Source organism: Salvelinus namaycush, chromosome 24 (assembly GCF_016432855.1).
Source record: "Salvelinus namaycush isolate Seneca chromosome 24, SaNama_1.0, whole genome shotgun sequence".
Classification (NCBI taxonomy): Eukaryota; Metazoa; Chordata; class Actinopteri; order Salmoniformes; family Salmonidae; genus Salvelinus; species Salvelinus namaycush.
In genome coordinates this window covers 10,222,504-10,250,220 of record NC_052330.1, presented here as the reverse complement: position 1 = coordinate 10,250,220, position 27,717 = coordinate 10,222,504, and the positions used below count along the sequence as shown (strand labels likewise).

General features: G+C 43.1%; 1 protein-coding gene across 1 annotated transcript in view; it reads left to right on the top strand.

The window, feature by feature from the left end:
- LOC120019690 (receptor-type tyrosine-protein phosphatase kappa) overlaps positions 1-27,717 on the top strand; it is a 165,806-nt gene that overhangs the window by 87,453 nt on the left and 50,636 nt on the right. The window contains exons 4-7 of the mRNA XM_038963078.1: positions 899-980; positions 3,723-3,838; positions 4,606-4,780; positions 12,955-13,248. Coding sequence (XP_038819006.1) covers positions 899-980; positions 3,723-3,838; positions 4,606-4,780; positions 12,955-13,248 — 667 coding nt within the window. The remainder of the gene's footprint in view (positions 1-898; positions 981-3,722; positions 3,839-4,605; positions 4,781-12,954; positions 13,249-27,717) is intronic.

Sequence of the window (27,717 nt, the reverse complement as noted above, 5' to 3'; positions counted from 1 at the left end):
TCCTCAGTACTGTAATCACCTCTCTGACAGCCTGATGTGGGGGCAGCTATGGACAACTGCAATGTACTGTAGCCATTTAACCATATAGCCTGCTATCCCCACACAAAGGGATAAACGTTAAACTGGGGTTGACATTGTATGTCATTGTATGTCAACCTATTAAGGCTGAACCGTATGTTCTGCCCACACAATTGGTTCGTTTTTTCCCCTCTTTGTGTGCAAGACTCTGACTGAGGGTAAGGACAAAAACTTAACAGGAAAGTATTTTTAGGTGGTCATTATTTCCCACTGTGTGGAATTTTAGTTGAAATGTTTTCCGTGGTTACAGTATGGTATGTGCGAATTCAATAACCATCCTGAGGAAATTTCAAATTTTTGTAAAGAGTGTGATTTCTTTCTCAGTGTTACAAGGTTCAGTCAAAAATGTTTTACTTCATGACATCAATGTTTATATAAGTACTTTTCTTCTAAAAGCTTTCACTTGCATTTTGCTTTGTGTTAGAATTCACATTGTTTGCCTCATGGCACAAAATAAGTGACTTACTTTAAAAGAAGTGAAAGGGGGGAAAACATTCCACCTCACATTGAAATCATGCTACTGTGGCAATCACAAGCCACACATTTTATTTTTTACAGAATTATATCGACTGTTGATTTATTTATATTCCCCCTTCACTTTTTATCTGGAGAATATGATTTCTGTCCCAGTTTACGATCACATCCCATGGCACCATAAAGTGCCCGCAGCGGATATACCAAACGGCTGCCTGTTGGAACCTGCAAGTGTCTTGGGCAGAATGATGGCGCATTAGGGATCGATCTGTGAAAATTTGATGGAAATGAGTGTTGTAAACATCCTGCCCCCCCCCCCCCCCCCCCCCCTCTCTCTCTCTGGCAGGTCATATTTGAGGCGGAGGTCTCTGACGGGAAGACAGGCTTCATTGCGATTGATGACATCCAGGTTTTGAGCTATCCATGTGGTAAGTCATTACACAGGCAGTGATTACCAGACACTCCTGCATTGCTGCTGATGGATTTTTTTGTTGCTTTGCAAATTAAGATACGTAAGGTGACACTGTGGTTGAGGGGAAAGGTGAAGTGAGCAAGTTTTGCTGCTGGAAGACAATAGAGTGGGCTGACCTGCATTTGAAAACATCAGTGACTGTCGGCAGAGGATGGAATAAATAAATACATGAATAAATGAATCAGCCGTGTAATAAAGGATAATTGTGCTCTCTCAGCATGGCTTTCTGGGTTGTAATAGCTGGCTTCCACCCACTTCAGCACAATGAAGTACTTTAACTTTCAAAAATCCCTGGCTTGCCGATGACCTGACTATTAAATATACCGTAGTAGTGTTTTAAAAATGTTTTTACCCAGATTCCGTTTTACAAAGACACAGTGAAAGCATGTTTCCGGCAGCTTCCACAGATGCCAAGATTCTGAGACGTCATTGGAAATCAACTTTTCATTATTGAACTGTTATTAAGAAAATGTTGTGAGTGTGTCCACAGTTGTTTGCTCTGTACTCACTCGTACACATCAAAAGGGCCCAAACTGAAAATTGTAATATTTTGATTTTTCCCTCACTTCCGTTTTGTCTAGATTCATTTGGATTAGTCTATCCAGGGTGATAAAGGATTAGATTAAATAATGGAAAGGCATCCCAATTAGGAGCACCAGCAACCACAGGGGGTAGGGATTTCACCTTCACTGATGAGGTCTACTAACTAGGAATGTAATCCTTTTGAACAGTGTAGTCAACCTTTTGTGACAGTTAATTATAAAGGGTGGGTAAAATGGCTGGTTTAGGGACACTGGACCCTTTGAGGACTAGACTGGTGCAGTCCAGTGTGTCCAGCCATGCGTCTTCTCCCGCTACCTCCTCCTAGGCTTGCATCCCAAACGGCACCCTATCCCCTACGTAGTGCACTACTTTTGACCAGGGCCCAATGTAGCGAATAGGGTGCCATTTGAGATACAGCCCTAGCCTCCACAGTAGCAGCATTCATTTAAATTGACAGCTGCATCCAGAGAAATGCTCAGTACTGAGCACTAGCCACCCCTCATTTGGCAGAGGGGTAAGTGGATTGATTCAGGAGACCGATACATCCCAGGCTAATTTGGAGCTAATCTGCTAATGCCGTCGCTCCAGAGGGTAATTTCAGTTGGATTTAACAATAATAATTATCCCTCGGCCTCAAACATTTACCCATTTATTACTTTGGAGAAACCCATTTTAGTTTTTTAAGGAGTGTTAAGTATTTAGTGAGCACTATAGGAAAACAATCATATTCATAGTAAGTGCGTGATCGCTCTTCAATAACAAATGCTGCCGATTTGGTCCAACTGGTTAATCAGCAAATGTTGTTTTCTTTTGCACTTTCTATGAAACCACTTGGTTCAAAACGTCTGGCATGACCATATCCTCCTGGTTATCAGTGGCCACTGGCTCTGATCCCTGTCTCGAGGAGCTTGTGGCTCTTCAGCGGCAGAGAGGCTAGAATGGATCCCTGACTAAGCTCTGTGTGAAACAAGGGTGTGCTGAACCACCCACCTCTCTATCCACCCATTGCACTGATCATAATGAACTAGCTAAGCACACGCCCTAGCTGACACTGTGATTCTCAGTCTCTATTTTCGCCTTCGTCTCATAGCTAGTTAAATCACTATGGTTGGGACTTTTTTTGAATGGCACTAGCCCATTGGATCATCTCACTGTTCGATCTCCTCTTCCTCACTTCTCGGCCGCCTCTAGATCTCTCACTAGGTAGTGCTCTCTCAGTCTAAGATTCTGTCTCTTTGTATGTATGGGTTGTGCATAAAATATGCCTCATCAGTTTTTCCGCTGTAGTATACAGGCTAATTTGGGGGAGTACCCTTTGGCTGTGTTTTGAATTCGCTGCTGGATTATAGAACACAATTAAATTCACAATCACTCCAAAACATTCATTAAAAGAAAACATCTACAGGCAGTGAGTTTTCGTCCTCAAAGTCAAGTTGAAGAAAGATTATTGAAGGAATGTTAAATGCAGCATCTTTAAACTTACCGAGAGAACACTTGGTGCCTCTATACATTGACATAGACATAGTTAATGTATTCGAAGTATGAACGGCCAAGCCATCGTTTGACTCGTTAGATAATATGTAACGAGGATCCCTGGATGTTAACAACAGTGGGGAGCCAGACAACCGTTTTGACCATGTGGTCCTGTTGCGTTCAGATAAGAGTTTAGCTCCTTTTCGTAAAATGTTCCTCCTAGTCATGTGTGCTCAGTTACCGCCGGCAGTGCTCCAGACTACCACACGGCATCTGGACTGCCAACCAGCCAAATCACCATGAATAATTTCGCTGTCCAGATCAAAACTTTGCTTGTTAATATTCTTCCTTCCAAATGTCTCTTCTTCCTTCCATCCTTCTCCTCATGTCGGTGAGTCTAGGTTTCCTTTTCTTTGATGTCTCTGCCCTCTTGGAACACTAGTATCTTTTGATCTGAGGTGCTAGTGCGTATTGTCATAATCCAGGCTGTTCATAGCAGTGGTGTGTGTTTTCACCTGTACCATTTCACCCTCTCAGCTCTGGCTGTGTCCGTGTGACAGATGAGGTAGAAGCTAGTAATTAGGACTTGGCTGTCTGACATGGCGAGAAGAGGGAGGTGCTGCGTTGATCATGTCGTGTACGTTGCATTTATGACTGCTGTAATTGTTTTCTTCCCCCGTAGATAAATCGCCTCACTTCCTGCGCCTGGGAGATGTGGAAGTCAACGCGGGGCAGAACGCTACCTTCCAGTGCATCGCTACCGGCCGGGATGCCAACAACAACAAACTGTGGCTGCAGGTAGGGACTGGGAGCGGGCAGGGCAGGATAACCACTGAACACCAGGACTCATTATGAACAATTATACTATTGTTCATGTATCACACCAATAGACAAAAAGTGAGTTCAAAATTCAACCAAATTATAATCTATCACTTGGTATATCACTTGGCATTGTGTCCTCAAAACTCAAACACCTCTCTACACCATCTCAGATACGATACGCTACTCAAGGCAATGCCACGTCTCTTTGGGGAAATGTGTATTATGAAAGAATGGAAAATCTATTTTGTCAGCTAGGGCTGCGGGAAAATCACTGTTCAGGTGACTGCATTGTCGAAGCCCCCGCCTAATGCCTAGGGTGAACTGATAAGGTCCACAGAGTTGAAGGGAGAGTGGGATGGAGGGAGAGAAGGAGGTAGGGAGGGAATAAGGGATAACTTCTCTCATGGATGACTGGGTGGGAAAGTGTGAGAGGCGATGTGACCATTTCGGTGCCCGGCGGTCGTGGAGGTGAAACTGTAAAAGAGACAGTGCTGTCGACACCAAACTTGTCTGATAACGTTCACCGTGATAAGCCCTTAGAGGAAGTGGCAGCTTAACAAACCCATTTATCCCTCTGAGATACACTTTTACAGTATGTGTTACTAGCTTGATGCGTCCTTGATGCCATGTTTGTTTTTAAGAAATGACTCCAGATTTGATGTCTGCCATCATCTTCCCGATAATGTAACGACCTTCCAATGAGTGCAAACAGATATGTTTTTTTCCTTGTTTTTATCACGCAGAGGAGAAATGGGGAGGACATTCCCGTGGCGTCGACTAAGAACATCAACCACAGGCGGTTCGCTGCCTCGTTCAGACTGAAGGAAGTGACTAATCTGGACCAAGACCTTTATCGATGTGTCACCCAATCAGAGAGAGGATCTGGTGTGTCCAATTTCGCCGGACTCATCGTCAGAGGTATGTGCTCCCTCCTCAGATGAACATCCATGCACATCTGTTTACTACCTTATAAATGATTGGTAGCGGCTCTTATTCAAGTCTAAGAGCTGTTAATTGTGGTTTTGGACTCAGTTGCAAAAATTCCCCAAATTTCTTCATAAACATTATGCACGAATCAAAGATAAATATGTGAGGGAAAACACAACTAGCATATGTTTATTCAGATGGAGGAGTTTGAATATTATTAGGATATTCAAATGAGAATCACCAAAGGGAAAATAAATACACAAGTTCTCATGTCATGATGTGTGAAGTCTGCTTGTGGGAATACTTCTCAGATGGGGTCAGTGGAGAGCGCAGAGAGGCTTGGCGACGGGCCATGCTTCAACAGACACCTCGCAAATCAGCAGACTTCTCTCTCTCAGCTGCTCTGCATATCTCCAGCCACACAGAGAATTAATACAGACAATCGTAGCATCTTCCCAGCTCCTACCTCCGCTCCCAACCCAGAGGAAGGGAGGGACAGTTTTCTTGCATCAGTAAAGCAAATCCTATTGTTAGCGCAGGCCAGAGGGCCCCAGAACCCTGGTGTTAGAAGGGAGTTGAACATTAACTGCACTGACAGGTCCGATATCTCACTGGCGCTTGAAAACTGACATCCTGCTACAGCAATCCGAAAGATGGTAATTTTAAAGGAAATTTTGGGGCCATTGATACAGGCAGCCCATAATGAGAGCTGGCAAGGAGTTGCCCGTTGTCGATTATGGCCTAAGGGTAACAGTTTATTAGTGGGTCCTCTGCCAAAACTGAAGTGACAGAGGATGCTGCCGGCAATTTTGGTCCGCTTTGTAACAAATGAAAATTTAAGTGGCAAATTCCTTTCACCGAAGAACTATTGATCTATGTGTCCCCCAGCGGTGAGGGAAACAACACCAAGCGGAACACAATTCACTTCGTCATGAGATTTGCGCAGCTCCCAGCGTTCTTTGAGTAATGATGTTGCCCCCTTGCTAGTAGAAACAAAACTTTATTGACAATACTGCTCATTGGAACAGGGCCGACAACAAACATGCCTGGTGCGCTCCGCTTTAACAAATCACAGGAAAAGCAGCCCGTTAACGGCTTTGATTGTGAGATGTTTCTTACGGCTTATTGAAAGACTTCGGAGTTGACCTTAGGTGCAATTCTCAACATGGTATTTCAATTGTATTTCTTATCCAAGGCTTTATGATTAGGAATCCATGGGAATATGTGCCTCATCTAAAAGGTTCTAGTATGTTGTCTTGTGCATGTGAATGTATGCACAATTGTGTGTGTACACTCTGATTGTTGTGTAGACAGTGTGTGCTGTCATCTCCCCCGGGGTGTGCGTGTGGGGGCCAGTGTGCCACCCTGCCGTAAACAAACTGGCTGATTGGTGGCAGACACGACTGTCAGCTGAGGAGCAGGCTGGGAGATATTTTCTGCTTAAAAGTAGATTTAAACTCAGTACCTGCCAGCTCTTCCCCCACTGAAGAAAGGCTCCTGCTTGACAGGCTCAAAGAGAGATTGTTAAACTCTGATGAAGCCTCATAATGATGCCAAAGGAAGAACTTGGAAGGCACACAAGAAAAGAGAAACGCGTCAACACATATGATATGAATATGGAACTGGGTTGATTCCAATGCACAGGGGAACAAAAAACAAATTTTAACAATATTGGTTTAGAATGTAATTTTGTGGTGTGCAAATTTAACCTGAAATGAACTCCAAGCAGTCTTTGGACTGTTTGCTTCTTAACCACAGGTTTTTAAGAGGCAGAATGATTGTGTCACCTTGTAGATGATAGTCTAATACCATCAGCTCAAACAGTGTCTACATGCTGGAAGTAAAGTGGGGGAGACAGGTGGAGGAAGGGATCACTCCTTTGCGTCTTGTAATGCCATCAGTCAGCTGTAGATTGCTGCGTGCACTTTGCTGTTTCAAGGCCTGCCTAGTCGCTGTCATCTTTTGCCTCGGAGCTTATCATTAACTTCAAAATAAGCCAGAGCGGACGTGAACGTTTCCTCCCGCACAAAATGAAGTTGCTGCAGCACACTCGTTTTTTTCTCTCTCTATACATCTCTCCTTTCTTTTCTCACTCCCCTTCCTCCCCCTACCCTGCTCCTCCTTCTCCTCCTCCCCCCATTTTTTGATCAAGCTACTGCCTTGGAGATTGTCGACTGCATCGGCAATAAATGAAAATCAATTACTATTAGAATGGCTCCGGGGCTGTGGATGCTTGGGGCTGGGTCAGAGCAGAGCTGCAGGCTGGCCAGTCAGTAGCCTAAGTTGTGCGACGGCACGGCTGATGTTTAGCGGCGCGGCCTGCTGAAGGATGAGAGATGGATGAGACAAGGTTCAAGGAGCAGTAATGCGAGGGCTCTGCGATATCATTCCACACTGTCACCCCACATGTGATGGATGGGCTGCTGGGGAAGAAGCAATATTAGATGATGAAAGATTCATCATCATCTCCCTCCCCTCCCCCCTCTGCCCGCCCGCCACTATCTACCTGCTCAGTCCTACTGTTACTATCATCCTGCCACCGTTATGAAGCCCTAAATGGGGAGAGTCAGTCAGCCTGCCTGCCTAGTACCTGTCATGGAAGGCTGTTAAAACGCCTGCTTGCTAAAGCCTTCTGCATGCATGCTACTGTGCATTTTATTGCAAGCGTATTTATAGTTTTTCAGTTGAAAGAAGCCATTTTGGGTGTCATTTACTCCAGACCTTCTCTGTTATGTTTACGCCGTTTCCTCCAAACGTCTTAATGAAATGAGAACGGTCCTCGCCTACAGGTACAAGTACAAATTAGATTGGCAATTGCCTCTGCATTTAAATGGCTTTTTTCCTCGTTCTATTTTTTCCGTTGATGGCGTTGGTTCGTTTTCCTGGAAAACGACTTCTAATAAACATCAGTGGTTTCAATAATGAATTGTTTTGATTAAATCAATTGTGAAGATGCTTCTGGTTCGTTTTAGTTGGAGTCTATAAGCAATCCAGTATTTTGACCCAATGTATTTACCTGGAAACAGGATTTCAGGAATTCAAACATAAAGGAAATACACAGACACATTTCTGGTGACCTTTAAGGGAAAAGTAAAAATATACATGTAACATGCATTTTCATATATGCTTTCTGCTTTTCATATATGCTTTCTGCTTTTCATATATGCTTTCTGCTTTTCATATATGCTTTCTGCTTTTCATATATGCTTTCTGCTTTTCGTATATGCTTTCTGGCACTAGTACGGTAGGCCACAGTAGTTGTGTCCATTTGAAATGCTCTTATCTTATTGAATTATGAGAAATTCGATTTTTCAGCGCAGCCCAATAATTTTTGCAGCACGCGTCTCATGCACAACTAATGAGACAGAGAGAGATGAATTGGCGTAGAAAACCAGGATGCAAACACAATTAGAAACTCCTGGGAACTCTCTACAGGGGAGTGTCCTGGGTTCAGGCATTGTGTGTTCCACAAAGAGAGCACTTCTGGGACGTTATCCACCATCACCGCCATACACGATTCACTAGCTTATTATAGAGCTACGTCCACCTGGGTATAAATAATGCAAAAGAGCTAAACAATTACTTTCTAATTTATGGTCTTCTGTTGGGGCTTAATTCAAGCAAATAACAATGTGTCTCATGAACACAATGTATATTTGTATGCTCTGCAGGGCTAAACACTAAACAGGTCCTTTTTGTAGATAATTGTTAGGTTCAACAGACAAAAGCATGGGTCACGTCAGATGGGGGCCCTACAAGCCAAATTTGGTCCACATTTCAGTCTGAATCAAAGCACTGGATTCCGTGTTTATGACTCAGTGTAAGCGCTATTTCTACACTGAGTATACAAACTCATTCCATGACATAGCTTTTACCTGGAATCACCTGGTCAGTCTATGATCCCTTATTGATGTCACTTGTTAAATCCACTTCAAATCAGTGTAGATGAAGGGGAGGAGACGGGTTAAAGAAGGATTTTTAACACATGGAATGTGTGTGCGTGCCATTCAGAGGCTTGTGTCCAGAACTGCAACGCTGCTTGGTTTTTCATGCTCAACAGTTTCCTGTGTGAATCAAGAATGGTCCACAACCCAAAGGACAACCAACCAATTTGACACAACTGTGGGAAGCGTTGGAGTCAACATGGGCCAGCATTATATCATCTGTTTTGTTACTGTGCATATGTAGCTTGTTTTTGGTCACAAGTTCAGGGATGGCTGAAGAATTGCAAGATTTAACTGGAGCTAACTCTGCAAATAGCGCTGCTGGGTGCTTTAGAAAGTCATAGTCAATCGATTAATAATACTCTTAGCAAAAATGTTTCTTTAATTTACAATCTGTTGAAACTATGATAATAGAAAGGTTCAGAACCTTTGTGAAACTTCACAGCACAGTTACAAAATATGGCAAATAGAAATCTGGATGGTCTTCAGAGGTCAATGGGAGGGGTTGAGGGTAGCTGAAGACTTGGACTAAAAACGAACAAAAAATAACTATTGTAAAATATACTGTGTCCGTAAAATGTATATAGTATGTATAAGCTGAAAGTAAAAGCCTAAGCGTCATTGTTCATTAGTTTACACCAACTAGGGGAGGGGTGGTATGGTTAGAGGAAAATAATAAAGGAAAATATATATATTCTATATACAGTACCATTCAAAAGTTTGGACACCTACTCATTCCAGGGTTATACTTTATTTTTTACTATTTTCTACATTGCATTCTCTCAACCAGCTTCATGAGGTAGTCACCTGGAATGCATTTCAATTAACAGGTGTGCCTTGTTAAAAGTTAATTTGTGGAATTTCTTTCTTTCTTAATGCATTTGAGCCAATCAGTTGTGTTGTGTTGTGGCAAGGTAGGGGTGGTATACAGAAGATAGCCCTATTGGGTAAAAGACCAAGTCAATATAATGGCAAGAACGACAGTCCATCATTACTTTAAGACATGAAGGTCAGTCAATGCGGAAAATTTCAAGAACTTTGAAAGTGCAAGTGCAGTCACAAAAACCATCAAGCGCTATGATGAAACTGGCTCTCAGGAGGACCGCCATAGGAAAGGATGACCCAGAGTTACCTCTGCTGCAGAGGATAAGTTCATTAGAGTTAACTGCACCTCAGATTGCAAACCAAATAAATGCTTCACAGAGTTCAAGTAACAGTCACATCTCAACATCAACTATTCAGAGGAGACTGTGTGAATCAGGCATTCATGGTCAAATTTCTGCAAAGAAACCACTACTAAAAGGACACAAATAATAAGAAGAGACTTGCTTGGGCCAAGAAACACGAGAAGTGGATGTTAGACCGGTGGAAATCTGTCCTTTGGTCTGATGAGTCCAAATTTGAGATTTTTGGTTCCAATGTATTTGTGAGACGCAGAGTACGTGAACAGATTATCTCTGCATGTGTGGTTCCCACCCTGAAGCATAGAGAAGGAGGCGTGATGGTGTGGGGGTGTTTTGCTGGTGACACTGTCAATGATTTATTTATAATTCAAGGCACACTTAACCAGCATGGCTACCACAGCATTCTGCAGCGATACTCCATCCCATCTGGTTTGCGCTTAGTGGGACTATCATTTGTTTTTCAACAGGACAATGACCCAACACACCTCCAGGCTGTGTAAGAGTTATTTGACCAAGAAGGAGATTGATGGAGTACTGCATCAGATGACCTGACCTCCACAATCACCCGACCTCAACCCAATTGAGATGGTTTGGGATGAGTTGGACCGCAGAGTGAAGGAAAAGCAGCCAACAAGTACTCAGCATATGTGGGAACTCCTTCAATATTGTTGGAAAAGCATTCCAGGTGAAGCTGGTTGAGAGAAAGCTAAGAGTGTGCAAAGCTGTCATCAATGCAAAGGGTGGCTACTTTGAAGAATCTAAAATATATTTTGATTTGTTTAGCACTTTTTTGGTTACTACATGATTCCATATGTGTTATTTCCTAGTTTTGATGTCTTCACTGTTATTCTACAATGTAGAAAATAGTAAAAAAAATAAGAAAAACCCTTGAATGAGTAGGTGTCCAACCTTTTGACTGGTACTGTATATATATATTTTTTAAACAATACAAAAACATACACATCCAAACGACAGCATACAAATGCACACAAACATCAATGACATCACACCTGCTCACACCCCCATCTCCAGCGCTCGCATCACTCTCTGCCACATGGCCTCAAACTGCACCATTTTGTTTCTCTCCGTCGCCCACGCACTTTCAACATTTGACCTTTCCATTGTGTTATCGATGGAGGATTGGTTGATTTCCAGTTAAGTTTACATTTTTTCAAGATGATTGATGTGAAAAGTATTGTCCAACTCATCGGGTATCTCACTTCACCCTCATATGCCATGTCTTGAAATATGCAGACAGACGGAAAAATATACAGTGCATTCGGAAGGTATTCAAACCCCTTGACTTTTTCCACATTTTTGTTACATGATTTTTTCCCTCATCAGTCTACACACAATACCCCATAATGACAAAGCGAAAAACTATCATTTAAAAAAAATGTTTGCAAATGTATTAAAAATAAGAAACAGATACCTTATGTAAATAAGTATTCAGACCCTTTGCTATGAGACTCGAAATTGAGCTTAGGTGCATCCTGTTTCCATTGATCATCCATGACATGTTTCTATAACTTGATTGGAGTCCACCTGTGGTAAATTCAATTGATTGGACATGATTTGGAAAGGCACACACCTGTCTATATTATATAAGGTCCCACAGTTGACAGTGCATGTCAGAGCAAAAACCAAGCCATGAGGTTGAAGGAATTGTTCGTAGAGCTCTGAGACAGGATTGTGTCAAGGCACAGATCTGGGGAAGGTTACCAAAAATGTCTGCATCATTGAAGGTCCCCAAGAACACAGCGGTCTCCATCATTCTTAAATGGAAGAAGTTTGGAACCACCCCAACTCTTACTAGAGCTGGCCGTCCCGGACAGAGTTCCTCTGTGGAGATGGGAGAACCTTTCGGAAGGACAACCATCTCTGCAGCACTCCACCAATCAGGCCTTTATGGTAGAGTGGCCAGACGGAAGCCACTCCTCAGTAAAAGGCACATGACAGCCCGCTTGGAGTTTGCCAAAAGGAACCTAAAAGGACTCTCAGAACATGAGAAACAAGATTCTCTGGTCTGATGAAACCAAAATTTAACTCTTTGGCCTGAATGCCAAGCGTCATGTCTGGAGGAAACCTGCCACCATCCCTACATTGAAGCATGGTGTTGGGAGCGTCATGCTGTGGGGAGTGCAACTTAATATTAAAAAGGTGTTCCTAATGTTTGGTATACTCAGTGTACATGTACCACAGTTTTTGATAAACAGATGATTAAGTGGAAGGTAAACAGGTGGACATGAATAAAATGTACTGCAGGCAGAATGTTGAATAGCAGACTTTGTGATGGTAACGTGTGTTCACGAAGATGATATGGGCAGGAGGGGCTAGCACCAGCACAGTGACTATCAGATTGGACTTAATGTGATCTCTGAGTATTGCCACTGCTGTTGAATTAGCTTCAACAAATGAGTCGGCCGACAGCCATCTGGCCTGGGAGAAAAGAGAGAGAAGAGGGAAAAGAAGAGGCCTGCATGATGTGCAGAGCCAGAGACCAACCTCATCTGAGTGCTTTAAACAACGTTCTGTCCTTATGTCTCCTTATCAAATCAAATTTTATTGGTCACATACACATGTTTAGCAGACGTTATTGTGGGTGTAGCGAAATGCTTGTAAGAAATATTACACAAAAAAACAAAATACTGCAAAGTTGCTCAGGAGCTAGAAGCAGAGATTCCAGACTGACTGGAAGTGGAACCATCTGGTTGGTCTGAGAGTGTTTGATAGTTCGGTGCCCCCGAACCCCATTCTAACTTGAACTTCTTGCTGTTGAATTCATTGGGTGTATGACGATGACACAAATCTCATTAGATTGATTATGGATTTGGAAAGGAGAGTCCAAATGGGTCATAACATTTTTTGTTATCCAGACCTTTTAGTTGGATACTTCTGATTGAATAGATACTATGTCGTCTGCAATAAAACACAGACATTGAAAGCTTTTGCCAAAAATAGATAATGTCCCTAATTGAAATGCCTTGAAGTATGCTGTGCTAAACCATATTCTCTGTTTCCCTCCTGTCTCCTCCAGAACCCCCGCGGCCTATCGCACCCCCTCAGCTGCTGGGTGTTGGGCCCACCTACCTTCTGATCCAGCTCAATGCCAACTCCATATTCGGGGACGGCCCTATCATTCTGAAGGAGGTGGAGTATCGTATGACATCAGGGAGCTGGATAGAGACCCATGCTGTCAACTCCCCTAACTACAAGCTGTGGCACCTGGACCCAGACACAGAGTACGAGATCCGTGTGCTGCTCACCAGACCAGGGGAGGGTGGCACCGGCCAGTCTGGACCTCCTCTCATCACCAGGACCAAGTGTGCCGGTAAGTCTCCTTCTCCATCCATCCTTCCTTTTCTCGCCGTTGTTTTTAATTTTCTCTTTTTTGCTCCCTGTTGCCTCTCTCTGCGTTCCACTGCTCTGTGATATTTGCATACAGATAATTGCCTTGGGCGCTCTTAGAAAACATAATTGGAAAAGCCAGGGAAAATAAACAAGGTTCCTGGTAGAGGTAGTGTCATGGCCGTCACTCACTAAGAGTTCTTTTCAGATGTCGGGGGTGAGGGTGTTTCTAAGGAAATAAACTAGCATGCTTTTCAGAACGAACCTTGCCAGTATTTACCCTGGGGTCCGTGGATGACAAACCTGAGGAAGGAATTCTCATTCATTTCTGTCGGGCGGCGTGATACACAGTCCTGGGTTGCCATGGCATCTGCATTAAACAGCATATCAACAAGGCGGGGACTATATACAGAAGTTTTATGGGGGAGCACGTAGTGGAGCGTTTGTGTACGGAGAAGGAATCTGAAGATGGAAAGTGGTTATTAAGAATGATGCAGAATGTATGCAGTGTTTCATTACTCTGGGCATTGCCTTTCCATCAGCCTGAGACACTATCCATCTATTCCCATGCCTCACCCTCAGATGTGAATAGACCAGCTGTATTCCCAGATTGACATTCAGAGTGGGGACTCTCTGTAGTTTTGTGTTTCCTCTTGGCTACTGTCAGGTTGTGGAGTGAGGTTTTCCAGGGGACATAGTCCAGGTACAGCCCTGTAGTCTGCTCAGGAGGAGATGCCTACTCTATTTCACTGCTTTCATCCATCATAGCCAATCATATCATTGAATTATGTGCTGCCCATGGAATTGGCAGGAACGGAAATGGCAGGAACGCATTATATGTTTGTGGCAATACAGGAAGCGTATATATCAATATCTTCCTCTTAGTTTGTCCTACATCTCACTGCACGCTCCCACCTGGCAAAATGCATAAGGATTTTTTCCCAGTTTCATATTTTGGTGTTCAGACCCTGACATCCACAGCAAAAGGAATCCTTGGTGATTAGGAAGTCAATTTGAGAGATGTAGGCACCAGGCATCTGTGTAAATAGAAGTTGTGATATGGCTATGGTCTCAGCGGACACGTTTTGATAACTGGGCTTAAAGAGGCAGCCTAAATTCAAATCTTTGATATTCGTTTTTTTTTTAAAGTATATCCTGTATGTATGACAGACGCTTTTATGCTAGACTACACTTCCCCTAGATTCCTTTTGAGATTATTAGTTTATCTTCAGTAAGAATTTTATGGCATCGTAGCATGGATCATTTCCGCTTATGTGTTTCACAGCTTCTATACCTGGAATCAAGTTGAATGACAACATAAAATAATTGTAAGAAGGCATTAGGGATGTTCTCCCACAGTAGCATCACGGGTCACAATCAGATAGTGTGTGTCTTACGTGACAGAGGAAGCGGGATATCCTTGCTTTGTATCTAAAATGCAAATATTAAGCATCTGAGCATCTTCCTCCCCATCCCGGAACGGGTGCCATGAGCAAGTGCAGGCCAGGAATGGCAAACAGTGCTCAGAGATTTCTTATGTACGTGTTCTCCTACACAAACAAAATCAACTTCCTCTCGCATTGTTTAACCTTTATCCTGTGAACTTCAGGTTATTTTCACTACCAGTACATTACTATTAGGATAAGGGCTCCTGGGTAGCAGAGAGGCGGGGTGGCTCGCAGACTAGTCAATGTCACATTTCCTGATTTGCAGGGTGAGCGAACGCATTATGAAAATCCTCAGGGCGCCTCTCTCCAGAGAGTTTGCGTTTTGTATTTGTATTTATATATTTTTTTGCATGCTCCCTATATAATTTACTTCTTACAAATGTCCTGCCATTTCAGAAAAATAACGTATTGATCATTTCCTCATGCTTCACTGTTAAATAATAAAGAAATAAACGGCCGGGAGGCCGGGGAATGAAAGCTAATATCTGCTGGTGCATGTTACTGCCACCATTTATTGCTGCATAGAATTCACGTTCCATATATTTCTCTTTCCCCACCATTTTGTGTAATAGTATTGTTGTACTGGGAAAAGGGGTGGGTCCATTAGTGTCTGGTTTATATTACGGTGATGGCATTCCTACCATGTTGTCACTTTGTCGTCTGTCCCAGCACATTAAACAGATGTCATGCACCACCATGGTTCCCAGCTGTGCTTCATTTCCCCCGCCTGCTTCAGACCACGTAGACTCCGCCTTAAGACCCCATTTCCTGCCATAAACACTGCCAAGAAGAGAAAAGAAAGCATTGGAAACGATCTTCTTCGCTGTTGCCTTTCAAGTTGGATGTATGTGTGTGTGAATAGGTGTGGCACGATTGTGGAAGAACTGTACTATTGTGTAAGTGTCTCAGATTTCCTGAGGGAAGCACATGACACGGTGCTGCTGGAATAGCCAGGCAGGCCGCTCACTGTCTGCCACCTGAGCCCTATTGGACTGGTTACCTACCAGCAGACAGCAGACTGGGACTGAGGGTTAGAGAGGAGAGAAAATATAGTGAAAGAGAGACAGAGCAGGTCTGCTTTCCCACGGGAAGGGTTTTCTTTCATCACCGTCGAGACAAACCACTCACCCACACGATAGTGAGACAACATGGAGGACTGTTGGTCTCATCAAGACCTCTCTCTTCAGCTAGCCAAGCGACACCTCCTACAAGCAGAATTGATGAGTAAAACATCATTAAAGGCTACATTCAACTGGAGATTTCATTTCATCATTACTCAATATGTGTCCCATGTCTGGTAGAATGAGCAGAGGCTTCATTTGGACCGGTTTCCTATTGAAAGGATAGATTCAGCAGTCCTCTGCACTCTATGCTCCAAGAACCTAAAGTGTTTTCCATACCACTGCCTGCTCAAAAACTCCTCAGCTGGAAATTAGATCTCGTATAATGAAATGAACAGACCGCTCGGTTCCTAATGCCCAGTAGGGGTTTTACCGGAGAGTGTTGAAATGTTGTCGCCTTTTAAATTCAAACAGGAAACACCGTATTGACTGGAGAGGAAGTAGTAGAGTTGTTAAGCTGACACTTGCACTAGAACCGTTTCCTGCATGACAGACAGGCAGGGAAAATTAATGCTCTTAGTGCGCCATACGGCTTTGATTCGCCTGTACTCATGCATTTCTACGAGCACCTCAAGTCGCGCTACAAACGCCTTTTGCCATCTGTAACCGACCTGATTGGTTTTAATAGTTCTACACGTCTGAACATGTTGTGCTTTCAGAGCATCACAGGCTAGGATAAGCTCTTGAAGCCAGTTCAAAAGCAATTAACTCTGCAGAACTAGCTAGTACTGCACTTGGTCCTCGGCCATATACTTTAGCCTCGCTCCTCCAGACAGAGTAGTCCTGCATGGGCTTTAGTAATATCACCCTTAATGTTGAAGAGCATTGGGATGGAGCAAAAGTAGCCATATGTGTCCCAAATGGCAACCTATTACAGTCCTATGGGCCCTGTTCAAAGGTAATTGCACTAAAAAGGGAATAGGGTGTCATTTGGGAAGAATCCAATGTCTAGGTTGAGCTGAGGCTGATGTAATGTCCAGTAATGTCAGGTTTCCTTTGACTGACAAACAGAACAGAGGCCTATCTATCAGGGAGATGTTTCAGGACCACTCAGTCAGTGAGAGTCAGGACGTCGCACTCGTGCCAAGACACCATTCCAATTAGTGAAGGTAATAGAGAACCACGAGCGGCTGACCATCACATTGCTGATTACACAGAAAAAAGGTATACTGATTACTTCTGAATGACCTCTCTGGGCTGACATTTGCAGTGGCAGGCCTTTTATTGAGGCAATTTCAATGAAATCACCGGCAGCCCTTCAGATGAACAGTCGATCCAATAACAACCTAAGTAGAGCCAAGGTCAACAGTTCAACCTGTCCTGTGGTACTGAAAGGAATGCATTCGCTCAGGATTTCTTCCACTTTTCGCTAATGTGTTGCCAAGGTGTTTGATTTGGTGTATGCTATCACTAATTGTCGCCATCTATTTGCTGAACGCCGAAGGGACCGGCGATTAGGAGTCTCAAGACAAACCATCCGAACACAACGGGCGTGTTTAGTGATGCGGTGAGGACTATTTCCTCTCAGGTGCAAACACACAGGTCTCCACCCCTCCACTCTCATATGCACATTGACTTTCCACACATGATCAATGCTCAGTCTTACATATTGATTTTGATTGGGCCCTGCAGCCAGAAATACTATTTAGGGGTCTAATTCTTTGAGTTCTGCATTCATTTCAAAGACCCTTAAAGCACTAGAGATGTGTTTTTCCCCCTGTACGGGTGATTGTTTCTTCCTCCTGCATAGGAAAGTGGTAAACAATCATGGTGATTATGGCCCCCATCGATGTTATTAACATCCTAGTACACTGGGATTCATACTATTGATTTGGGTACTCAGTCTGTACTCTCCACTTGACACGTTTGAAAATAACCTCTCACACACACACACACACACACACACAACTGTACATGCTACTACTGACCTACCTCAGAGGGACTAGTGTTTCTTCAAGGATGAATTCCTGTGACATTTGCTAATCTGTTGCCCATCACTTTGCCTGTAGTGAGACTGACACCAGTTATGGTGGGGTTGTCCATGGGTCAGGGAGAACTTTCAAACAGTATTATCCTCCAACATACCCCATAATTACTGAAAGGCATGAAAAGCTGAGATTTTGATCATAAATGCACACTATCAGAATGTGAGGGAGAGAAAGAGTGAGACCCACTGTGTGTGGAATGATCAAGAATGTTAGCTGTTGTACTACACTAGTAATAGTAGCAGTAGTCGTTATATCAGTAGTCCTGGTAGCAGTCACAGTTGTGATCGTCCTCTAGAGCAGTGGTTCCCAAACTGTGGGGCGGGCCCCGTAGGCAACGCAGTCCGGCTTCAACTTACTCTTGAAAGTTGTAGTAGTAGAATGCACAAGGTGCAATTTCGAAATTGGGTAGTGGCATCATCAGTTTCCTCTTGTGATGTCAGTCGTTGCAAAACCTCGAGAGCCATTTATAACTTGTCAAAAATGTCCCGATCAACTAGCCCATGTCAGCTAATGTTTTTTAGCTAGCTTTTTTAGCCCATAGATTTTGTAGTAATGTCCGAGTCACTCAAATATCACATGAATACACAATAGACATGGCAAAATGTATAGAATTGCAAGAAAATTGGCTTTAAAACTGCAAAACTTTCTGGGTGTGAAGAGGGGTGTGAACTAGAGGGGTGTGAACAGTTTGTGTCATCAACAGTGCTTGTGCCCATAGAAATAGATGTGGCACGGGGGGGGGGGGGGGGGGGGGGGGGGGGGCTTGAGTGAAAAAGTTTGGGAACCCCTGCTCTAAAAGACGTGTTGGAGCACAGCATCTATTAGTATGACTCCCTACTGGAATATCATATTTTGATGGATTCAAGGGGGAGCAGAAATGCATTCCACTGCCAAATGAGTTTGAATGGTTGATAACATAAATGACTGTCAAGCAGTGAATGGCAGGGGACATGGAGTTGGTATATTACTTTCGTTACCTCAGGCGCTTCGAGAGTCTCCCGCGCTAGGCCTGGCATTACTCTTTCGTGGGAGTCGGAGAAATGGGAAGCTGCGCGGGATGAGGATGAATCATAAGGAATGGTGTTCCAGACACTGACAATCCACACAGGACTGCTGAAGCATGGACTCTGATGTATTATTTAAATGCACCCTGTTTGGCATGGGTGGTAAATCGAGTTTACCTTCTGTTTTGTTCCTCTCATGTTACAGCTAATATTTCATACCATACATAACCTAGGCTTGGCACAAAAACAAGTCCAGCTTTTTGTCAATAGGACTCACTGTCAGAGCAGAGGTGGTGGATGGTAATGTTTTCTGCTCCCAGGCACCGCTCTTCCTCTCAAGCCTCTCTCTACCAAGTCCCCTGGCCAGTGTTCTCAATTAAGGCAACACTGCTGGGGAATCTTCTCTCTATAAATCCTCTCGTTTGTTTGTTTGCTCCATTTTTAATCACGAGCGCCTCTGAGAAATCCTGCCTTGTGACTGGAAGGGATTGTTTGGTATTTGTTGTGTTTTTTACCGCTGCCTCACAAACCATTTTGACTTTATGTGGATTATTATTAATTGTGTGGCTGCTCAGTGCTTCTCAGTAATGATGCAAACACAGGAAGGCTTACTCTACAATAGGAAGGAGGCCGGCTTTTATTTCATCATGATAAATGAGGATATTTACAAAGCAAAGCAATTTGTCCTGTCTCATTCCACACCGTGCATTGCAAAAGGGATTAGGAGGGGGAACAATTCATATCAATTAAGATCGATTTAATGTGTCATGACACAATTTCTGCCGACTCGAGAAATAATTAACTAATAGTGCAGGGCATTAAAAAACATTATTTGAGTTGACCACGCTCTATCTTAGGGGCAATGTTCTGAATGAATAAAAATCTAGTTAATTTCTTTTGTGTCTTTTTGCCTCTATAAGTGAGTGAGATTGTTCAAATCTGTGGGTCACGTGTTATTTACCCTCCAGTCCCACAGCCCAGTAATTGAATGTGTCATTTTTATTAAACTCTCTTTTTGCTGAGAACCCCAAGCAAACTTTTTATCCATTTCATTCTCTTTTCGTCAACTCCTCACTCGACCTCTGGGATCCATTACCCTCTTTCCCATCCATTGAAGATAGTGTATTCTACCCTGTATGCTACTACGTGAACCTAAAGCTGCGTCTTTCCGTAGTTGGCCCTATATGATTCTGTGCCACACAGCAGAAGAGTGGGACACTGAGGCCGATGGGTCTTAAAATGGAACTAATGAGTGTAGGAGCCAGTGGAAGGTGTCCTCCTAAGCACCAGTAGGGGCAGCACGTCCATTTGGCCAGAATGTGGGCTGAGCCCGATGGTGTGCAATGCTTCAGTAAATCAGAGAACTCTCATTATAAACAAAGTGCAGGGAGGAAAACACAGGGGAATAAGGAGACACTTTGCTCTGTCTTTGAGAGCTGGCCAGCAGCCTTTTAGACGACATTGAAGGACTAACTCCATTATAGTGCATATTGATAATGGTAAATAATGCAAGAGCTGAAAGAACATGGGGACTGAGCTGAACAAAAAAAGTCTATATAGTATTGAGTTAGTCAGGCTAGAAGCCCAGTGGGAGATATGTCTATTTGACAGGATGTCAGCTTTGCTCTGTCTTTTGACCTGTCGTGACTCTCCCTCCCAATGATTGTTTGTTTTTACCCAGAGAACAGGGCTACATTCAATTCATTAATTCCAACAAAGGCCTTACCTGTAGCCCTCTTTAGATTAAAGTGTGTGCCCTCTCAATGATTTGTCCAGAGAAGAGGCCTCCTCGACTGCAGGCCACGGTCAACACATGACCCACACTTGACCTTCCCTGTTCCGAAAGGAAGCTAATGGGCAATTCCATGATAACGGAATTGCCCATTTAAAAAGGATGTCAAACAAAAACCATTGCTTTCACAGTGTAGCTCTTTCCACTCACAGCTCCTGTATACTGTACAGTCCTCTGTAGCTCAGTTGGTAGAGCATGGTGCTTGCTACGAATAGATAGTGGGTTTGATTCCTGGGACTACCCACACTTAAAATGTATGCACACGACTATAAGTCACTTTGGATTAAAGCGCCTGCTCAATGGCATGTTGTTATTATTATGGGTTAAATGGCAGATTGTCATTGATACGCGCCTAAATTGCAACGCAGTGGCTGTAGAGTAACATGCTATACATGATGTCAGAGCTCAGGTTCTCCATTTCACAGCGCTGTATGGGTTTTGACTGACAGCCGTTATAAAGTTGAGCACCGCGCGCGACAATAAGATCCTCCCATCCCTCCTGCTAATTGGGCAACGTTTGCACATTTGTCATTGTCTGAGTGGAGGGAAACGCTGTAAATCGAGAGGAGTCGATGTATTCTGACAGATGACGTGTTTGAGGATTATAATAAATATTGCTTTGAAGTCATGCAAGCTAACCACACACCTGTGAGTCCAAATGTGCACTTCACATTTCCATAATTGAAAACGGAAATGTAATTTACACTATCAACGTTTATGATCGCTATGTTTGAGCCACAGTTACATGGATGACATGCCTTATACCCCGGGTTGTCCTGAACAGAATGAGCCTGTGTTTGTCCTATTGTGAAGCAACGTAGCTGCAGAACACACACTTGAATGTACTCATGACTCCATTCTATGCGCAGCAAAATTGCAATCTGTTTGTCTGAAGTGCATTTTGAAAGCCTGACACTAAGATTGTATTTTATAACTTAGCTAGCCGTGTTGGCAATAGAATAAGCTTTCAAATAATGCCCACCTGACCCCGATGGCGATTTATAATGGAACATTTCTGGATTGCGTAAACAACAACAGTGATTGTATGATGGTGGGGATGCAGGGCTGTGTAAAAAAAAACACCTTATAATAGAAGGCTCTTTCCTTTAGTCATAAAAGTGCATTGATATTACTGTACACTATTTAGAGAGGTTTGTGGCCACTTGGAGACACCAGTTAGACCTCTCACTCAAACCCTTGTAATAGATTTTTCTCATTATCTTGCACCTACTCCAAAATGTTAATTCATATTCTTATGTTACTGAATGTATCCAGAGTATTTTCAGATTGTTATTCACAAATCCTTTAAAGAGTACAGTAAATGTAAAATGCACAGACAAATCTGTGTAATGTTTGCATTCAGTCTTGTTTTTGTCCTCACCTTTGGCCTGAATCTCCAGTGTTGTCTTTCAATTGCTACCATGTTCATGCATAGTGCTGAGCGATTATTTTTTTGTATTTATTTATTGACAACTAATTTACCCACGTCGGTTCAATTATTTGAATTCCATTTTTTTTTTTCTCTTCTGTGAGCTCAATGCGCACATTGTGTCACACCCTGGCCTCTGTTATATTGATTTTCTTTATTAGTTTAGTTAGGTCAGGGTGTGACATGGGGGATGTTTGTGTGTTTTGTCTAGTTTAGGGTGTGTGTATTGTTTAAGGGGTTTTTAGTATGTATGGGGTTGTGTTCAGTGTAGGTGTTTAGGAAAGTCTATGGTTGCCTGATTTGGTTCTCAATCAGAGACAGCTGTTTATTGTTGTCTCTGATTGGGAGCCATATTTAAGGCAGCCATAAGCTTTAGGTGTTTGTGGGTATTGTCTATGTTGAACGTTTGTAGCGTGTGTGTGCACTAACGTTTGTAGCTTCACGGTTGTTTTGTAAAAGTGTTCGTTTCGTCATCTTTAATAAAAGAGGATGTCCTCATATCCCGCTGCGCCTTGGTCCGCTTATTATGACGATCGTGACACATTGCACAGTTTCTCCAGAGATAAATCTGATCCAGTTTGAACTGTGCAATGTAGTTATAGTTTCCCACAGGCCAATATTCTTAGTTTAGTGCATAAAATGTGGTAATTAACTACAATGACCATAATCCATTGCGCATCTACTTGTCTGGTCTCTCTTATGCCCACTACGGAAGAGGCAAAGAATGCAGTAATGAGCAGTCACTATCATCATGGGACTTTTGTTTTATTCTGTGTTACAGCATTTATATAAATCAAAACCGAAAACCGTGATTACCTTTTAATAACCGAACCGACCTCAAAAAGCACTAATCACGTAGCACTAACACATGCTTTTTATAGTTCTTCTGTTAGAAACATTTAAATTTGGGCCTATCCATATAGGCCAATTTCCACGAGTGTAAGTGGTTAACAAACCATACAACTCTATGCATAATAACTACTTTGAACAATTTCCACTGAAAATTAGACAAACGCATTTACTGGCAAAACTGTACAGATGCAAAGTTTGGTAACAGAATAATGGTCAAATCTCCTGCAGTTTTACTGTGTTATTCAGGGCTCATCTGTAAAATAAACCGTGGCCTCAGCATGGTCCCAGCATTTATTTAAAACATGGATAACTGAAATCAATTCTGAGGAGTAAGTTAAATGAAAGCAATTCATTGAAAATGGGGTTTGTCCTTGTGCTGAAACAGGGTCTGCTTTGCCTTAAACAGTACACTATTGAAGGCTTTTGTGCTTTTGTTATTCACATGTTGTACCAAACAATTCACACAAAAGGAGCTAGTGAATAGCAGTTCTCACGAGACAATTGTTTGGTATTGATCAGGTTGCCAGAGAAAAACAGTTAACATTTCAATGAAAATATGTATTTTCCAACAATAAGAAAGTATTGTTTTGTTACTTATACTTTCACCACGTACACATTTTCATATCTCGGCCAATATAATAATTGTATTATAGGTTATACAGACTCTTCCTTGGAAGCCCATTATAACAGGCCATTATCCTCAGAAAGCCTCTTTTTGAATAGTTAAACTAGAAGGCAGCTATTCTTTCTCTCTGACATAGCATGTCCACGAGTTATCACTCATTCTTGTGAAATAAGTCATTCCACCAACGAGTGGCCGTCCACAAATATATAACTCTGAGCAATTTTCCTGAATGCCCTGCGGCAGCCTTCCCGACTATCTCATCTTCCCAGGCTAAAGCCTTTTAAATAGGCAGTAGTAATGAAATGCAAGGGATGGCTTTGGCTCTGTGGCGCACCCCGCGGCGTGCCGAGGCCTCCCTAACAGCAGAACGCTTGGCGGTGTTGTGGAGGCTGGGCCGGGCAGAGCAGATAAAGGAGATGGTGATTAATGTTTGTTCAACAGTTAGCCCAGGCTTCTTCTGCAGAATGCACAACGAAGCGTCAGTGGGACCACAGATCCTTTCAACAAACATTATGAAGTTGCTCACATTATCTGTATGTGAGAGGGAAATGTTATTTAAATGTAAATTCCTTCTCTTTTTTTGTTTGTTGCTTGGTTCTGGTCGATTTTTGTAATCCAGCCACCCATCTTTTGCTCATTATGTTGAGGCAAAAAACATGATCCTTTGCATTACTCCGGATGTGATGAACACAATGTCGCTTTCCATTTGAATCATAAAGTAATGAATGACAACATGGAAAAGAAATACCTCCATGATGTTGTGCAAACATGTGCGGCATACACCAGTTGCCAGAATAGTGTATTACTGAATGAGTTCTCCTCAGCCATACTTTACATTTTATATAGTCAATTCTCACAATGGATTCTCCCATTTACTAGCCTTTTTACTGAACCAGTTGAACATCTTCTCCTATCTGTGTTTAAAACACAAGTATGCTAAAACCTTACTACCTAGACCTTCCTAATAAACCATTACTCTGCATTAATCCTTAATTATATTTGTTTCCCTTTCCATCATTACATATACTCCACCTGTACTATATCTTAGGGGGGGTGTTGACTCCTTTAGACTGCTTATCAGCTTCCTTACAGGCTCTGCAATTTGAATTTCAAAACGAGGCAATTGGACAAATGTGTGGCTTTTTTAACTCTAGTACCGGGCCATTTCTCACTCCCCCCCCCCCCCCCTTCTGGCTCTCTCCCACTCGGTCTTCCTCAGACTGCACCGGCTGCAATTTCAATACAATTAAAGATCACAGGAATATAGACTTTCCATTCTAGTGTATATGATCCTCTTCACATCTACCATTCTGCAGTGGTTAATATCCTACCACATCAATATGCTCCGTAAGATAAGGCACTAACTACTTGCTTGGAACTTGGTTGTCTGAGGTAAGATTGCTAAGTAGAAGTCCCAACAGTGCACAGTGTGAGTCTACACTAGTTCTCCCTGCATCTCATACAGTAGTACTTAGCACCTGATTGTAATCCATCACATTTGAGATGAATAAAAGATGGTAAAAAAGAAAAAAGTGGCATCCTTGACATTTTGCTCTTGCCAAAGTTAGGTAATCTGTGCCTGGGCTTGTTTTACAGATTTATCTGTCTCCTTTCTCCCTGTGATTTGTGGTGCTACTCTTTATATAGGGATGTATGGATCACGCAGCCTCCTGTGGAAATGGCATTGCCTCGCTCAGGAATAGACCTCATATTTCACCGCTAACGATCATACTGTACCTGCTATTGTTATACTACACCCATTATCAGCGACGGTCAAAGAGGGACCTGCTCTCCGTAATGGGTGGAAGGAGGAATGTGTATGGAAAGTGACAGCAGCAGTAGAGCAGCTTTCTGCTTGTCCCGGGGCTGTAAACCTCCTCAGAAGCCGTCAGATTAATTGTCAGTGACTAGGAAGTAGAGAGTCTAGCGACTGCTGTGTTCTGGATGGCTGGGCACTGTGACTTGATATGTACAAACATTTCACATCCACAGTAGTGTGGTTTGTCAGGTCGTATGCCCGACGCACGCTAAAAGGGATGTGCTTGTAATCAAAACACATGTGGCCATGACTTCACAGTGGCATGCCGAATATCCCCTCCAAACATTTACACACACACTAAACGGACGTAGTTCACTGAAATCTCAGCTCTTTGATGTGAGGCAATTCAGAATGTGAAAGTTGTGGAGTCTTGCTGAATGTTTCAGTGTATTTTTGTGATTTCAAAAACAGTTAATTCATCACTGCTGGAAATCTACATGCAGATTCCCAGAGATAGTATTGTGAAATTCAAGTCATTTAAAATGCAAAAATTAAGTAGCACTTTTTCCTCTAGTGTATCAAGCTACTTACTACAAGCCTCGCTTGCGACATCACAGGGTATGTACTCCATTAGATCTCTCATAGTTTCCATGTCGGAAAGTGTAGCAGCAGATAGTGCTCTTATTTCCAGCTCCATCCAGAGTCAACCCTGCTGACTCTTAATTGAAAATCTTCGTTCGGTACAGAAGATCACAAGGAGGAAAATCACATCCGTCCTCTCGCTGAATACAATTTCTCTAGTGCTAGTGGTAACTGTGTGGGTAATTGATATGATACTGGAGTGACACACAGCGTTGGGAATAGTGAGAATTCGTTTTTCAGCGGGCCCAGGGGGAGGCAGACGCAGGCAATGCTCGCCATTCCTTTGTTATATTTTCTATGAGGAGTTTCTCTCCTCCTCCTGAAGAAGTGATTTATTGGTACTTGTCTGAGGAGAATAAAAGGTGAAATATAATCAAGTTTGGGAAGGACTGGGAGGTTAGTCTGAATGGTGGCAAGCCCGGGATGGAAATGACTGACACAGGAAATGGATGGCAAATTGGTTGATTGCAGGAAAAGGAAATATTGTGACCACTCAGCGCGGCAACAAAATTATTAGTCTCCGGCCTCCCGGGTGGTGCAGTGTGCTAGGGCACTGCATCGCAGTGCTAGCTGTGCCACCAGAGACTCTGGGTTCGAGCCCAGGCTCTGTCGCAGCCGGCCGCGACCGGGAGGTCCATGGGGCGATGCACAATTGGCCTAGCATCGTCCGGGTTAGGGAGGGTTTGGCCGGTAGGGATATCCTTGTCTCATCGCGCACTAATGACTCCTGTGGTGGGCCGGGCACAGTGCACGCTAACCAGGTTGCCAGGTGCACAGTGTTTCCTCCGACACATTGGTGCGCCTGGCTTCCGGGTTGGATGCGCGCTGTGTTAAGCAGCAGTGCGGCTTGGTTGGGTTGTGTTTCAGAGGACGCATGGCTTTCGACCTTCGTCTCTCCCGAGCCCGTACGGGAGTTGTAGCGATGAGACAAGATATTAACTACTAACAATTGGATACTACGAAATTGGGGAGAAAAGGGGGTAAAATGTAAAAAAAAATATTAGTCTCCTCTAATTCTCAAGTTTGGGATCAACACGTCTATTTTAAAAGCAGCCCACATCTTAAACACCATGCAGACTAAAATTTGAAACCATGATCACACATCATGTTAGCATCTTGTGGGTGAAATAGTTAATGGTTAGTGAAGGGTGAGATATTTAACACCCAGTATAGGCTATGTGGTTGATTATGAGAAACAGCCATCGGGCCCTATTTCAGCGGCGATACTGTCAACAGGCTTATGGACAGAGGAGTTGAATGGAGAAAGGCTTGTGGAGGTCAGGAACAGACATTCTCCATCGAAGTGGGATATGGCTGACAGATGACTAGAATTCTAGGATCGTCATTGACTGTATGTCCGAGGTGGACTTCACACAGAGGGGCTGACAAGGGATTCAGAGAATGCCAGCCTGTATTAGTGGACATTATCGATCATAGAAACTAGTTGATATTTGCACATTGGACGAGACGCAGTAGTTCAACCTTTACACAAATAGTCACAACAGCATAGCACAGTAGCTAGTTACAGCAGGTGAGGTGTTACCCAAAGAACTTTACATTTCAGCTCTTATCCCAAGCCGCCTTAAATCCAGTGCATTATAATCTCATTGATTGTATGCTGTTTATTTGTGGAAGCCAAAGGTTTTTTGGCTGTTCCCTCAGTTTCTTGGAAACCCATTAAGAACTTCCTGTCAACGAGGGGAAGATTTGAGGCCTAACAGCAGAAGACATATGACGATGGCAACGGCTTACCATAATCCGGTATTTCAAGTTGACAGACTCAGGCAGGGCA